This window comes from Vombatus ursinus, unplaced genomic scaffold (assembly GCF_900497805.2).
Source record: "Vombatus ursinus unplaced genomic scaffold, bare-nosed wombat genome assembly UNPS02009573.1, whole genome shotgun sequence".
NCBI lineage: Eukaryota > Metazoa > Chordata > Mammalia > Diprotodontia > Vombatidae > Vombatus > Vombatus ursinus.
In genome coordinates this window covers 27,104,941-27,122,086 of record NW_020949351.1, presented here as the reverse complement: position 1 = coordinate 27,122,086, position 17,146 = coordinate 27,104,941, and the positions used below count along the sequence as shown (strand labels likewise).

General features: G+C 37.6%; 1 protein-coding gene across 4 annotated transcripts in view; it reads left to right on the top strand.

The window, feature by feature from the left end:
- The window catches only part of PQLC1 (PQ loop repeat containing 1), a 150,723-nt gene that overhangs the window by 22,770 nt on the left and 110,807 nt on the right, over positions 1-17,146 (top strand). For 3 of the 4 annotated variants that reach the window (XM_027852427.1, XM_027852429.1, XM_027852428.1), the window contains exon 4: positions 10,816-10,869. The exons of the other annotated variant lie outside the window; for it this stretch is intronic. In XM_027852427.1, coding sequence (XP_027708228.1) covers positions 10,816-10,869 — 54 coding nt within the window. The remainder of the gene's footprint in view (positions 1-10,815; positions 10,870-17,146) is intronic. 4 annotated transcript variants of the gene reach the window in all.

The window sequence follows — 17,146 nt, the reverse complement described above, 5'->3', positions numbered from 1 at the left end:
TAGGAGAAATTACACCCAAATTGCTCCCAGCACTGGGAGTTATTTTCCCTAGTGCATCTTCAAACTTCAATAAATGCTCGCCGCTCTTAGAGCAAGGATTCTTAATCTGGGGTCTGTGACTTTGGTAGGGGCTTCCTCTTCTTTGTCCTCTTCTTCTGCTGTATTTCAGTATAATTGGATTCCATTGTAGTCCTAGGTATTTTATTTTTTGCATTAAAAAAAGACCTATTAATCTGAGAAGGGGTCTCTGGGTTTTACCAGACTGGCAAAGGGATCCCTGGCACAAAAATGATTAAGAACCCCTGTTCCAGAGCCACTGTCAAGTAAACCAGGTTTCTTTGACTAATCTGTTGAGGGAGGAGTAAATGAATAGAAAGCTGGTGAGAAGATAGGAAACTGGAGATAGAAGAAGCAAAAACTAAAGGCCCAGATAATTATATTTTTATAATAATGGCTATCATTTACAAGATAATTTTTAAGGTTGCAAGGTGCTTTATTTATATTTATTATATTATATATATTTTTATATATTATATATATTTTATATTATATATATGTTTATATATTTATAATATTTTATCCTCACAAGAACCCTAAGAGTTAGGTATTGTTATCCTAATTTTATGGATGTGGAAACTGAGGCAGGCCGAGGTTACATGACTTGCCCAGGGTGACACAGCTTAGTAAGTGTCCAAGGTCAAATTTGAACTCAGATCTTCCTGACTCTGGGCCTAGCACTCTAGTCACTGCTCCCTGTTTTGGACTGGTAGTCTGGATACCTGGCTTCTCCTGGTTATATGTCAGTAATTCTCTTATATGAAGTCATCTCTGAGTTCCTGTCTACCTCTGTGATTTTATATTTTTGTGCTTCATCTGTTGACTCCCAGAGGGAGAGACAGCTAGCCAGTAGAAAGAGTTCTAGATTGGGAAGACCTGAGTTCAGATGTGGCCTCAGATATTTAACTAGCTGCATGACCCTGGGCAAGTCACTTAACCTCTGCCTTAGTTTTCCTTATTTGTAAAATGAAGATGATAATAATACCTACTTCACAGGGTTGTTAATGAAGATCAAATGAGATAATATTTGTGAAATAGCACTCAGTGCCTGGCACAAAGTAGGTACAAAATAAATTCTTATTCCCTTCCCTTCCTCTGTTAATTAGGATGCAATAATATAGGAGCTTTTAGATATGGATATAGCACACTGATCATTGAGAGAAAAGGAAACTGGGCAAGGGAAGGAAGATATTTGTGTAGTGGGTGTGTGTTCTACTTTTTTTTTTTGTTTTGGTTATTTCCTGGAGGCGGAACCCATCCGAAGTCATTTAGAGAGTGCCTGCTTTGTGTGTTTAGTGCTGCTGTAGATACTACTAGTTGTTAAATTTGCATTTGTGTTTGCTTACAGTTATTTGCTAATGAAATTTCATTTCAAAGGCAGCCAAATCTAATATTGTCTTAAACAAATGATGCATAGCTATGGTCAGACACTTTCTTTATGGGCCCAATAAGTCTGAGTTATTGCTTTTAAGTTTTTTCTTTCTGTTCTCCTTCCTCACAAACAAAATGAAATAAAACCAAAATACCTGTATTGTTTCCAGCTTGGTGCTTTCGCCCAAATGCCAAAAAAAAAAAAAGGAAGCTGACCAGCTTGGTGCTTTTGGCTCTCTGATTTTAGGACTGTGAGTTGTATCTGTTTGTAAGTTAGCAGAATACTTCAAATGAGGTTTTAGAGCAATAGGTGTGAGGGAGTGCAGAGATGTGTTTGAGCTTCTCCAGATACTATCCAAATGACACTAAGGGACTTCTAGATCAGAAGTTCTTAACCTTTGGTGTCCTGGACACAAAAGGGCAGTCAGGTGAAGAAGCATATAGACTCCTCAAAGTAATGTTTTTAAATGCATAAAATAAAAAACAAAGGAAAACAATTACATTGAAATTCAGTTTTCAAAATTTTAGGAAAAAGAAAGTCTAAGGTTCCCAAGGTTAAGAGCCCCTGTTCTAGGGCATAGTTGATTCAGTGCTAAGACATCTCTCCCCTGCAGCTATTACTAGTTCCCTTTTATGCACTTAGCCTTCAAAGATGGACATTAGACTCTGGTCCATAGACTCATTAAAATAAATAGGTAGTATTTACCCATTTACAACTGGCAGTTTAATGTGTCCTTGAAAATGGTTTTATGAGGCCAATTTTGTTAATTTATATCCGACTTTGTATTTTACAAAGCACTTTTTTCACAACAGCCCTGTGAGAGGTAGTTAGTACAGTTTTTTAATCCTTACTTTAAAGAAGATGACGGTTGTGTGATGGTCTCGGCGAAGGGGTTGGGGAACCTGTGGCTTCAAGGTCACGTGTGTCCCTCAAGTGTGGCCCTTTGACTGAATCCAAACTTCACAGAACAAATCTCCTTAACAAAAAGATTTGTTCTGTAAAACTTGGACTTAGTCAAAAGGCTGCACCCAAGGATCTAGAAGGCCACATGTGGTCTTGAAGCTGCAGGTTTCCCCACCCCTGGTAGGGTCATTAGTAAGTGGTGAATCTAGGTTCCTTGAAGAGCTCTCTGTTTTGAAAAATAAATAGGTAGAGGAAGAGAAGGAAAACTACTAAATGGGTGCTGGGGATCAGGGAGGGAACTGCAATGACCTGGCCCACCAGCTCTCATTGATTCTGTATTTATTAATGTGCCTCCAGTAGTTTAGAGGAAGGAAACTGCTGTCATTGTAGCCTTGTAACTTATCTACTTAGGCCATCAACCTTGTAATTATAAAACTGAGGAAACTGAGGCACAGAGAGATAAAAGCCATCTAACTAATGGAGACAGCTTGGTGGATAGTGTGCTGAGCCTAGAGTCAGAAAGACTTGAGTACAAATGTGGCCTCAGACACTTAATAGCTATAGAATCTTGGCAAGTCACTTAACCTCTACTTATTTCATGTTCCTTATCTATAAAATGGAGATAATAATAGCATCTACCTCCCAGGGTTGTTGTAAATGAAATAATATTTGTAAAGTGTTTAGTATAGTTCCTGGCACATAGTAGGTATTATATAAATATTTGCTACTACTGCTAACTACTCACCACCATCCCCACCACTGCTATGATGAAGATGACATCTCCAAAGTATATCTATCCTTTTCCCACTCTGCTGTGCTACTGCTGTCTCTCAGATCTTTATTCTTTACAAGTGGGTGTAGGGTATGTTCAGGGAAGACTAGTACCTCTGATGTGAAGGCTGCCAAGGCCTTTTCTGGACTACTTTCCACCTTTGGTGTCATCCTGATCCACCTAACTCTCACCTGTGGCTCCAAGAAGCTGTAGCATGCACAGTGGCCACACCCCAGTAAACCATTTTGGCAGACAGGCTAAACCAGGTTGAGGGTAACTGAGGGGTCTCAAACCCATTGGGGAGTTAGCGGGGTGACTACCCCAAGTATGTGAAGACTTCTGTTGGTGGAATGGGTGAATGAGATCAGTTTATTTCAACGGCCATGAAAGTAGCTGAAGTAGGTGCTGTGGAGTGCTTAGAGATTGGTTAGACATCAAGGACGCCAAGGTCATCCACTGCGTCTTGAGCCATCACCAGTCATCTTGACTATGTCCTGCCATTTCTCTACAGCTCTAGCTCTACTCTTCACTGGGCACTGTCAGTGCCCTCTTAGAAGACATTCAATAGAATAGAATTGAAAATAGTAACATGATATAACATAACATTATATTATATATAGTATAATATAAGTAAATACAGCAATACTATATAGGCAAATAATTTTGAAAGCTGTAAGAACTATAATCAATAAAGTATCCATTACTGATTCCAGAGGATGGAATATGCTATCTACCTCCTGACAGGAGATAGATTTAGAGTATCCTGCCACTGGACTGTGATGACTGTGGAAGAGAGTGAGGCCAATAACTTTGTGCAACTCTGCCTCGCTTAAATTCAATTTATGCATGAATCAAAAGACATCACCCGTACCATCTTACCCTTTTTACCTATCTCAGAGTCCTGTGTCGACACAGACAAAGCAGGTACAGATATATGCTGGGAGCTGTAGTCACAGCCCTGCATGCAGGTGGCCCAGGCCATAAGGTTGTTTTTTCACTGAAAGCATCAGTGGGATTTGACAGCCCCCAGGGTGTCTGAGCAGCCTTTTAAGGATCACACTACTCACTTCCTGGTGTAAGGAAGGGGCTAGAAGAGGTGCCCTTAAACTTGTCTGCTTACCCAACCTTGGCCTGATTACTGAGGCAGGCAGGGATCCTGCCCTGCAGTTGAAACACAAAAAATTGTACAAAAACTTCTGCAAAAATAATTCCTCCTACCATTGGTACATGGCATGTGTGCACACTTACAGACAACACAAAATCCAGTAGACCTGAAAGACAAACAGCTCTTGTAGTGAGAGAACTCAGCAGGTATCACACATAAATAGTAGCCCTGAGCAAAACAAGACTGGCAAATGAAGGCCAGTTTACTGAAGTTGGAGCTGGATACACTGTTTTCTGGAGTGACCACAGTGAAGGGGAGTGCTGGGAAGCTGGTGTAGGTTTTGCAATCAAAACTAATCTAGTCAACAAACTTGTATGCCTACCAAAAGGAGTGAATGAAAGGATCGTGACAATTTGACTGTTACTTCAGGAAAATGCCATGTTACCATCATCAGTGCTTGTGCTCCCATTTTAACAAACCCTGATGAGGTAAAAGAAAAAATTTTATGAAGAGACTCTTATCATCATTGTGCCAAAAGAGGACAAGCTTATAATTCTGGGTGACTTTAATGCTGGAATAGGCTCAGACTACCAGACATGGCAGGGAGTCCTTGGAGGAATGGAGTTGGAAACAGCAACAGCAATTGTCACTTACTACTGAAGACTTGTGCATCTCATGATTTTCTCATCATCAACATTGTCTTCCATTTACCTAAACACAATAAAATTTGATGGATGCAGCAAACATTGGCATTTAATAGATGATGTCGTTGTAAGGAGAAGAGACAGGATGTGAGCAATGAAGTCAATATATGCTGGACTGATCATAGATTTATCCTCTTGAAGCTAAATATTCACATTCAATGAAAGCTGTGGCCTCAAGGCAAAATAGCTATCGGAAGAATTAATGAAACCAGATTAGAGCATTTCTCTGAGTGGGGACTGTTTGTTGTTAATTTGGAGGGAAAGATGAACCAACACACAGTTGGCAATGGTGGAGCAGAAAAGGAGTGGGCAGCTTTCAGAGTTTTGGTGTATAGGCTGCATTTGCTCATCTGGGTCAGAATACTTGCAAACATCAAGATTGATTTGATGAAAATAATGGGGGGTAGCTAGGTGGCACAGTGAATAGAGCTCTGGCCTTGGAGTCAGGAGGGCCGACCTGAGTTTAAATCCAGCCTCAGACACTTAACACTAGCTGTGTGACCCTGGGCAAGTCACTTAACCCCTATCGCCTCACCGAAAAGAAAAAAAAAAGCAAAAGAAAAATATGGGGAAATTCAGAACCTGCTAAATGAAAAATGAGAACTCCACAGGTCTTACCAGCAGGGTAGTTCATCCATCTTTAAGAAGGCAGCATTTAATTCCATCAAAAGTAAAATACAAGCAAAGGTTAGAGACATGCAGAATTGTTGGCTCAGTAAGAAGGCAGATGAAATTCAGTTTTATGCTGATAGTAACAATCCCAAGCTCTCTTATGATGCCCTAAAGCCTATTTATGGGCCAAAGACCTATGGTGCGTCTCAACTATTCAGTGCTGATGGAGTCACATTAATTAATGATAAGGTATGATCCCAGAGAGATAGACTGAACACTTCCATAGTGTTTTCAATAGTCTGTGATTAATCAATGCTGAAGCCATTGACCGTTCACCTTGTCTCAACTGGAACAGAATCAGCACCAGGTGCTTTGCCACATGAAAGGAACCTAATGGCATTCAAAACTTCTTCTTCAGATGGAACTTCGGCTAGGAAGGATTGACCTCAACCTGAGGTGAGGAGGGTAGGGAGGGTCAATTGCTCATACAAAAGCTGACTGAAATTTTCTCAGTTATAAAGCAAGAGGAGGTTATCCTCCAGGAATTCAAGGACGCCTCCATTATTCATATCTGTAAAAGTAAAGGAAATAGATTGTCCTGTGACAATCACCACAGATGGGGGGAGTCTCTCTCTTAGTCATTGCTGGCAAGATTCTTGCCAGAGTCCTTCTTAATTGACTGATTCTTCACCTGGAAGATGGTCATCTACCTGAGAATCAGTGTGGCTTCAGAAAGGGTCAAGGAATGGTTGATAATATGTTTGCTGCCCGATGACTCCAGGAGAAATGCCAGGAGCAGAACAGAGGTCTGTACCCAATGTTTGTTGATTTGACTAAGACCTTTGATGCTATCAGTCATGATGGCTTATGGAAAATTATGTCAAAATTTGGTTGCCTGGAAAAGTTCATCGGTATTGTGTGTCAATTTCATTATCGTATGCTTGCTGGGGTTCTGGATAATGGACAATGGTCTTGTGCTTTCTCAGTCACCAGTGGAATGAAACAAAGATGTATGCTTGCTCTCAAAACATTATCCCATGATGTTTTCAGTCCTGTTCTCAAAGAGGATGAACTGGCATCAAGGTCAGCTACCGCACTATGGTAAATTCTTCAACTTGGAAAGACTACCAGTTAAGACTAAAGTGGAAGGAATATTGGTGCACGATTTTTGTTTACAGATGATTGTGCACTCAATACAATCTCTGTAATTGAGACGCAACAAAGTATGGATTGATTCTATGCTGCTTGTGCTAATTTTGGTCTAACAATTAACACCAAGAAAACACAGGTGCTCCATCAGCCAGAAACACCACCCATATGTGAAACCATTGGTTACAGCAAATAGAGAAGTTTTGAATACTGTGGATAAGTTAACTGACCTAGGCAGTATATTTTCCAGGGATGTACACATTGACAATGAGGTTGACACACGAATTGCCATAGCTAGCTCAGTATTTGGGAGACTCCAAAGGAAAGTGTGGGAGAGAAGAGGTATTAGACTGACTAACAGACTGAACATCTACAGAGCCGTTGTGCTGACCTCATTGTTTTATACCTCTGAAACCTGGACTATATACCAGCACCATACCAGGAAACTGAATCACTTCCATTTGAATTAGGAAGATTCTGAAGATCACCTGGCAGGACATGATACCAGATACCAAGGTCCTTTCTTGAACTAAGCTGCCAGGCATTCAAACTCTACTGCAGAGAGTGCAACTCCGATGGGCTGGCTACATTATTCGAATGCCAAACATATGCTTGCCAAAAAGACTTTTATGGAGAACTCATACAGGGCAGGTGCTTACATGGTGGTCAGAAAAAGTAATACAAGGACACTCAATATCTCTCTTGAGAACTTTAGAATTGGTCAGCTAGGTGGCACAGTGGATAGAGCACCAGCCCTGGATTCAGGAGGACCTGTTCAAATCTGGCCTCAGACACATAACACTTACTAGCTGTGTGACCCTGGGCAAGTCACTTAACCCCATGGCCTAACCAAAAAAAAACCAAACTTTGGAATTGTGTGACATGGGAGACACTAGCACAAGACCACCCAGCATGGCGTTCCCTCATCGGAGAAGATGCTGTGCTCTATGAACAAAGCAGAATTGAAGTAGCTCAAAAAAAAAATTAGAGATGCACAAATTTAGAGAATCCATACCAAATGTTCACATGGACTTTTTGTGCCCCAATGTGGTAGAGAATTCTGAGCTCATATCGGTCTCATTAGCCACAGTCAGACACACTGTAACTTGAGTCCAACATAGTGATATCATTTTGGTCCTCTTCGAGAACAAAGGACAATAACCAACTAACCAACTCTTCGTTGATTTAGTTATAGCTGTTACCTGAGTCTTCTTGATTTTCATGAAGGTCATAACACATTAGTGTCTTATGAAGTAGATGGAGGAAGGAGTGTCGATAATGGGCTTTTTGACTTCACTTAGAGAATGTATTGGATGTTCACTGCAGTCTTGCAGTAAGGAGGAAAGAAGAAAATAAAAAGTTGTGTTGGCAGTTTTTATCTCTGGACCAACTTGGGTCATTTGTGTAATTATAATAGAAATCTTCACTGGGGAGAAGGAAGGGAGAAAATAGTAAACATTTTTATTCAGGAGAATGACAAGGTTTTCTTCCTAAGGTGATGTATTCCATCATATCTCTTAATTTCCTTCCTTTTTAAAAATTTCTTTTATTAATTTATTTTGATATATCAACAATCACTTCCATACACTATTGAGTTTAAAATTTTTCTCCCCGTTCCTCCCCCCCACCTCCCCAAGACGCAGTCTGATATAGGCTATACATATACATTCCTATTAAACATATTTTCGCATTAGTGATGTTGTAAGGAAGAATTAGAACCAAAAGGAGGAACCACAAGAAAGAGAAAACAAAACAGAAGAAACAAAATAGCAAATAGCATGCTTCAATCTGCATTCAAACTCCACAGTTCTTTCTTTGGATGTGGATAGCATTTTCCATCATGAAACTTTTGGACAATTGCTGAGAAGGGCTAAGTCTATCAAAGTTAGTCATCACACAATGTGGTGGTTACTGTGTATAATGTTCTCCTGGTTCTGCTCACTTCACTCAGCATACAAGTCTTTCCAGGTTTTTCTGAAGTCAGCCTGCTCATCATTTCTTATAGCACAATAGTATTCCATTACATTCATATATCACAATTTGTTCAGTCATTCCCTAGTTGATGGGCATCCCCTCAATTTCCAGTTCTTGGCCACCACAAAAAGAACTGCTATAAATATTTTTGTACATGTGGGTCCTTTTCCCTTCTTTTTTTTTTTCTTTTTTTTGTGAGGCAATTGGGGTTAAATGACTTGCCCAGAGTCACACAGCTAGTGAGTGTTAATGTGTCTGAGGCAGGTGCTCCTGACTTCAGGGCTGGTGCTGTATCCACTGCGCCACCTAGCTGTCCCTTTTTAAAAATTTTAAAAATTAATTTTATTTTTATTTTATTTTTCCCATTTTTATGATCTTTTTGGGATACAGCCCTAGAAGTGCTGTTGCTGGGTCAAAGGGTATGCACATTTTTATAGCCCTTTGGGCATAGTTCCAAATTGCTCTCCAAAATGGTTGGATCATTTCACAACTCCACCAACAACATTTCCTTCTCTTTTAGAAAAAAGTTTTATTGATATGTTTTATTTTACTTTATAGAAATTTATAGATTACTTCTGTTTTGTGGGAGGTCTCTTATAACAAAGTAAACCAGCTAAGTAAAACTAACAACATAGTATTCTGTTCTAAAAGTGCATATAACATTTCACATCTGTTACAAACCTACCACCTTTCAATTTTTTATATTATCAGAATTCTTTTTTTCTTTCCCTTCCGCTTCCCAAATATGTATAGTTAAATACAACAAATTCCTTTAACAGCTGTATTAAAAAGTTTATATGTCTCCTTCGGCAGCTTAAATTTGTCATATTCCAGTGATGGATATAGCATGTTTCATTATTCCTCTAGAATCTCGAATGGTCAGTTGTATTGATTATAGTTTTTACAGTTTCCAGTTTTTTTTTTTTACAGTGTTGTTGCTATTGTATAAATTGTTCTGGTTCTACTCATTTCATTCTTCATCAGTTTATAAAGGTTCTCAGAATTGTTCATTTTTATAATACTGATTTTATAGTATAAATTGTTCTCCTTGTTCTGCACACTTCACTCTGCATCAGTTCATACAAATCTTTCCACATCTTTTTGAAATCATCTGTTTCCCCATTTCTTGCAGCATAATAGCATTCCATTACATACGTATAATTCACAACTTATTCAGCCATTCCTCAGTCATTGGATATCCTCTTAGTTTCCAGTTTTTTACTACCACAAAAAGAGCTGCTATGAATATTTTTGGGTATAAAAACCTTTACTTTTTCTTGGGGATGGGGGGAGAGGTATAAGCCTACCAGTGATATAGGTAGTTCAGAAGGCACACATGGTTTAGTAACTTTTTGTGTATTATTCCAAATCTCTCCCCAGGATAGTTGTACTCATTCACAGGTCTTTTAATGAATGGTGCATAAATTTGCCTGTTTTCCCACAGATTCTTTGCCATTTGTCATTTTCCCTTTTTTAATTATTTTTTGCCACTCTGAATTGAGGTGAGATGTACTCAGAATTGTTTTAATTTGCATTTCTTTAATTAATAGTGATTTGGAGCATTTGTTCACATGGTCATAGATAGCTTGCATTTCTTCCCTTGAGAATATCCTGTTTGTATCCTTAGACCATTTAACAATTGGGGAATGGCTTTTTCTTACAAATTTGAATCAGTTCTTTATATATCTTGGATATGAGATCTTTATCAGAGAAACTTGCTGTGAAGATTTTTTTTCTGTTTGTTTCCTTTTTAATTTATTTTTTGCCTTTTAATTTCCTTTTGTCTTAACATGACTAAGCTAGTTAAGCTAGGTGGCTTTATTTTCATTTTAGACCTCATCAAATCTGTATGGGGACTTTTTGCTCTGTCTTTCCCTTTAAATGTTGGAAGGTGAAGGGATGAAAAGTATAGGGGAACAGGTGGGGAGGGCATGGATGGGTGTTGTGTGTGGGTATAGAATAAGGTTTGGAGTGATGGGTCAGTGAGCAGGAAGGATAATTCTACAAAGTACAGAAACCTCAAGAATTGTGGCCTTTTTCTGTAAGAGTATTCAAAAGAAGAGAAGGGTGGGATGATAAAAACACTACTTGCCTCTCAAACTCGTCTGTTTTTTTGTCTTTTCTTCCTTTTCTGTTTGTTTGTTTGTTTTTTATTTTTAAAATATAGCTGCAGATAGTAAGGATGAAGAAATCAAAGTTCCACCCAGGCGATCCTTTCTGGGTATGTATGATGCAAACCCATGCTGCATGAAATTACCATCTGAACACATTTTGTTTTTCATTTCTATTAGACTGCTTTTCCTGCTTCCCGGTTCTTCACCTCTAGCTTCTCCTTCCCCAGGCATTTCCCTATTCCTATCATTGTTATTTCATTTCGGTTTGGTTTTTCTGTTATTTAAGATGTGGTTGCATGCCAGTCATTTCTACCAAGAATCCAGATAAGCCATTTTGCAAATTAACTAACTTGCAATTTGACTTTTTTCAAGCATGAAGTAGTTCTATAGAAAGATCTGTTTTTCTTTTTGTGTGTGGCTAATTTTCTTTTGCTGGGGGGTGGAGGGTTGTGTGGGATTGGGATGAGGGCAGGATTATTGATGGTGTTTCTCTTTGTGGCTTTGTCCTTGTCCTTGCTTACCTTCATTCCTTTTCCATATTTGGTTTGCCAGATTGGTTTATGCCAAAGTACAGGATTTACTTTTATTCTCCTTTATATTCTTTCACAAGCCAAGATAACAGGTTTACATAATTCTTTAGGATGAATGCAGCCTGCTTGGGTTTTTTTTTCTTTCTGTGAAATTCTCTTGCAAGCACTCAGGCAAAGGCAATGGTTTTTTGGTTCTAATTTATTCTTTACCCCTGATTTTCTTTTTCTTTCCTCAGCACTTTCTTTTTCTGTTCCTGGGCATTTTGAAAAAATAGCATTAAAGTACCTATGAATTTGCTGGTTATTAAGTACATACTCTTCCTTCCTCTCCCCTGACTTCATTCCCCTAGAGACTACCATCCTTGCCTCATTCATTCTTCAGGTTCTTTATGAATTGGAGTTTGGTTGGCCTAGCACAAATAGGCTGAAATTCATACTTGGTACCTGTATATGATACTACCTACTAAGCCCAAAGGGGAACTTTTTGGAATGTGTGACTTTCAGTAGTTGTAATTCCTAAGGAGAAAGAGACATTTGGGAATATAAAAAAGAGGATTATCTGCGTGTAGCAGAATACCTTAGCTGAATGAACTAGTTTTACTTTAAAGGAAAAAATATGATGATATTTCTAACAAAAATGTGAATAAAGGACGAATTATACTTTTCAAGCCCTACAAATAGTATATATTGACTAATAATGTAATTTACAATGCTCTTTTTTTGTTTTTGTTATTTCTTTCCAACTTTTTCCCTTGGTATAAATAACCCAAATAAATTGTTTGTCTCTTTATAATGTTTATAATCCTTATGAGTTTGAGAATTTATATGTAAAAGTAAGAAATCTGATTCTAACATATTGACTTTTTTTTGTTATCCTTTAATGCTTCATCGTTGAGGATATGTGAAGAACCACAACCTGTTGGGTTTTCTTACTGAGAAAGTATCTGAAAGCTTTGAGGATCTAATTTGAGGGCAGAAATGATAATTTTCTTCTTTAAGCAGATTTATTTTCTGCAAAAATTGATGTTTGTTCAATTGAATGGTCTCATTCAATTAAGCATCTTGTAAATAGAAAATGAACATGTATTCCAACTTGACTCTTCTAGCTGCATTGTTAGTTTCCACCAGTTTTCTTGCTGTCATTGTGCCTTTTCTTAACTCCCCAACATACAGAGAGGTGATCAGGTTATTCCACTTCTCAGAAATCTTAAAAGGCTCCTTATCTTATCCTTTTGAACTAGTAGTTATGATCTCAATTTGTTCTGTGTCCTTGTTATAGGGTTTGAAGTATATAAGTGTATAAATGCTTATATATACTGAAGATTATAGCCTTTGAAATAAATTCTTGGACTCTCCACAAAATCTGAAATGTGGAAGGGAGTAAATTCTTTGGGGGTAGGGAAGAAGTCTAGTGGATGTTTGTGTGTAATTCATATACCTTTTATCTTTAAAGATAGGGTATCCTTTATGGGGTGACCTTGTAAATAGTTACTTGCCCATAGTTGACAAGTAGGGAAGCATATTGATGGTGAAGAATGCATTGTTAAAAATAAATAGAATAAGTTAAAATAGGCACATTTTTCTAAACTTAACTGCTAGGCTGCTTTAGGGTATATATATATATATATATACACACACACACATATGTGTGTGTGTGTGTATACATACTTTTTTTCCTTCTCAAAGTAGGAGAATTGAATATTAAAAACAAGGGGATAGCATTTTTTTAGGGTATATGTTTAATTTTGCAGATTATCAAAGTCACCAAATGGATTTAAGAAATAGCCTTTCCTAGTTAGTGGAATGGTCATTTATTTCATTTAGGGTATTACATAGAAATTTAGAGCTAGAAAGGACTTGAGAGATTATTTAAGGGAGGCATATGTGGTATGATAGAAATAGCATGGGCATGCAAGTTCAGTGGCCAGAGTGTTAGTCCTATCTCTGCTAACTAGCTTTGTAATTTGGAATTACAAAGAACTTGTTAACTTTACCTCCAGAGACCTCGGTTTCCATATCTATAAAATGAGAGGCTTATATTTCCATGCCTAAGCTTCCACTGTCCTGCCTACTGCTGGTCTGGGAGTCTGCCTGCAGGCACCCTGCCAGTGAATTCTGATAGTTAGTGGGAACATCTGCTAGAGAGCCATCCCATTAGCCTAGCCAGCCCCCTAGTGTTACTGTTTGTCTGCACAGCCATTAATTGCTCTTGGAGCCTTGTGAAGCTTAGACTAGGAGTGGAGAATATTTAGTTTGTTTTTTTTTCTACCAAGAAATACTTTCTGTTTTTGAATAGCTTGTGGCCTTGTAGGGTAAGTATTTTGAAGAAAATTTCGGGCTAATAAAATTAAGTCCCCTAACTTACAGCCTTTTGTATATTTAAATAGATACATTGATACAGTTCTCTATTTTATACAGTATTTTCCTAACAACCCTGTGAAATGGGTGATGCAGATATTACCCCCATTTCACAGATTAGGAATTTGAAGCTTGGGTTAAGTTAATTTGCCTATACTCACATGCTAGAGTGCTTGTTTTTTGATTTAAATGGTCATGAAAGGAATATGTAAGATTGACAAATTATGAGTTGGAGGGGGAGTACAAGCATCTATGAGTTCTGTTGTCAGTTCTTAAAAAATATAGACAATTTAAAAAAATCTACTTCTTTTGGAAAAATTCTCATATGTTGAAAAACCACTTACCACAATGACATGTGGGCAAAGGACAGTTTGTATTATTTGTATTTGATAGTTAGCACTATGTGGTTCTATAACCAGTTAAATAACAACAGAGTAACTAATACTAGGTTTCCTGCATCTGTTTAAAAAAAAATTGTGATAGATTTTTGAAATGGAATGAACCTTACAATGTGTGTTTTATAATTCAGAATGCTTTAAGCCAAGCAAAACTTTGGACTCTCCCCATCCTTTGTCAGCCATTGATTTCCTGGCAGGGTGAGTCCCTTCTATGCTGAGGGAATAGGAAAAGGAAAAGTGTCTGAAGATTTAGAAACCTGTGGTTTATTTGAGGAAATTGGAGGCAGGTTGGTGGCACAATGGGTAGAGCCAAGACTTGGAATCAGAAAGGCCCAAGTTCAAATTCTGCCTCAGAATTTGGGTCATTTGTATCCTCTTGTTCAGTAAACACAATTGTGACTGAGTGCTAACTCAGGGTTAGGTGTTATACTAGGCAGGTTACTGTTGTTGTCCTGCTTGTAGAAGCCTCTACAAGCTTTTGATCTTAGATGAATAAATTGGACATGGACTGAAATATCAAGAACATACAGGCATGGGAACTGTAATTGTAAAAATTTAAGTAAAAATTATATTATGTGTATCAAAGAATTAAGAGAATTTAGTGATGATAATAAATAAAGGAATTTGGCTAAAATAGGAAAAACTATATTTTTGGATCCTGTGTTTTTATATCCTGTAACCACAGGTGTCTGTCCCTCAAGTAAACAAACTCAGGAGATTTTTTAGAGGACTTAATTTAAAATCAATACAATCCATTAATATACGTGAACTTAACACATACAGATGTCTAGTTGTAGTAATAACATCTTATATTTTGTACCCTCCATTAAACTGCTATTCTTATTTTGGCGTGAAGGTCCTCTGGGTTCTCCAGGCCAGGATATGACCCTTGTTTGTGGCAGTGGAGTGAAAGCTCTGGCAGGTCTCACCCGAATGGTTATGGGCCCAGGAATAGACTCTCTGTGTCCTAGACCCATTCTAGTTAACCTTGGAGAGGCCCATCACTAAATGACTGGCAATTAGATTGTGTCTTGTTGGCGAAAGAAATTAATGAAAGATTATCTCCCTTAATACAGCAGTGGTTGCCATTCTTGTCTGTGAAGGAAGTACTCAAATTTGTGAAATCACAGCTCTTTATTGAAGTCTTTAAATATTTGTGCATAGAACCTTATCACCTAAAAATTACTTTGCACATATATTCTCATTTTTTTTATACATATATCGTAGCAATTTTATTAAACTAGAGTTTTTTCATACTCCTTACAGGCATGAAACTTTTCAACCATGAAAGAAGACTATCTTACATCCTTTATCAGTGGATTTAGGGTTTTTCTTTTCTTTTTTTAATTTATTTTGATTTATCAACAATCACTTCCGTAAGCTTTTGAGTTGAAATTTTTCTCCCCTTCCCTCTCCACCTCCCTCCCCAAGATACAATCTGATATAGGCTATACATATACGTTCCTATTAAACATATTTTTGCATTAGTGATGTTGTAAGGAAGAATTAGAACCAATAGGAGGAACCACAACAAAGAGAAAATAAAACAGAAGAAAAAAATAACAATAGTATGCCTCAATCTTCCTTCAAACTCCATAGTTCTTTCTTTGGATGTGGATAGCATTTTCTCATGAGACCTTTGGAGATGTCTTAGATCCTTGCATTGCTGAGAAGGGCTAAGTCTATCAATGTTAGTCATCACACATTGTGGCAGTTACTGTGTACAACATTCTCCTGGTTCTGCTCACTTCACTCAGCATCAGTTCATACAAGTCTTTCCAGGTTTTTCTGAAGTCAGCCTGTTCATCATTTCTTATAGCACAATATTATTCCATTACATTCATATACCACAACTTGTTCAGCCATTCCCCAGTTAATGAGTATCCTCTCAATTTCCAATTCTTTGCCACCACAAAAAGAGCTGCTATAAATATTTTTGTGATGTGGGTCCTTTTCCCATTTGTATGATCTCTTTTGGGTTGCAGCCCTAGAAGTGCTATTGCTGGGTCAAAGGGTATGCACATTTTTATAGCCCTCTGGGCATAGTTCCAAATTGCTCTCCAAAATGGTTGGATCATTTCATAACTCCACCAACAACGCATTAGTGTTCCAATTTTCCCACATCTTCAACATTTATCATTTTTCTGTTTTGTCATGTTGGCCTGTCTGATAGGTGTGATGTGGTACCTCAGAGTTGTTTTGATTTGCATTTTTCTAATCAATAGTGATTTAGAGCATTTTTTTATGTGACTATAGATGGCTTTAATTTCTTCATCTGAGAACTGCCTACTCATATCCTTTGACCATTTGTCAATTGGGGAATGACTTGTATTCTTATAAATTTGACTTAATTCTCTGTATATTTTAGAAATGAGGCCCTTATCAGAGAGACTGGTTGTAAAAATTCTTTCCCAATTTTCTACTTTCTTTCTAATCTTGGTTGCATTGGCTTTGTGCAAAAACTTTTCAATTTAATGTAATCAAAATTATCCATTTTGCATTTTGTAATGTTTTCTATTTCCTGTTTGCTCATGAGTTCTTCCGTTCTCCATAAATCTGATAGGGAAACTATTCCTTGCTTTCCCAGTTTGCTTATAGTATCAGCCTTTATATCTAAATCATGAACCCATTTTGACTTTATTTTGGCATATGGTGTGAGATTTTGGTCTATGCCTAGTTTCTGACATGCTCTTTTCCAGTTTTCCCAGCAGTTTTTGTCAAATAGTGAGTTCTTATCCCAGAAGCTGATGTCTTTGGGTTTATCAAATAGTAGATTACTGTAGTCATTGACTACTGTGTCTTGCCTACCTAGCCTATTCCACTGATCCACCACTGTCTTTCTTAACTAGTACCAAGAAGTTTTGATGATTGCTGCTTTATAATACAATTTAAGATCTGGAACAGCTAGATCACCTTCCCCTGCATTTCTTTTCATTAGTTCCCTTGATATTCTGGACCTTTTCTTATGCCAAATGGATTTTGTTATTATTTTTTTCTAGCTCTATAAAACATTTTTTTGATAGTGTGATTGGTATGGCACTGAATAAGTAAATTAGCTTAGGTAGAATTGTCATTTTATATTAGCTTCACCTACCCAT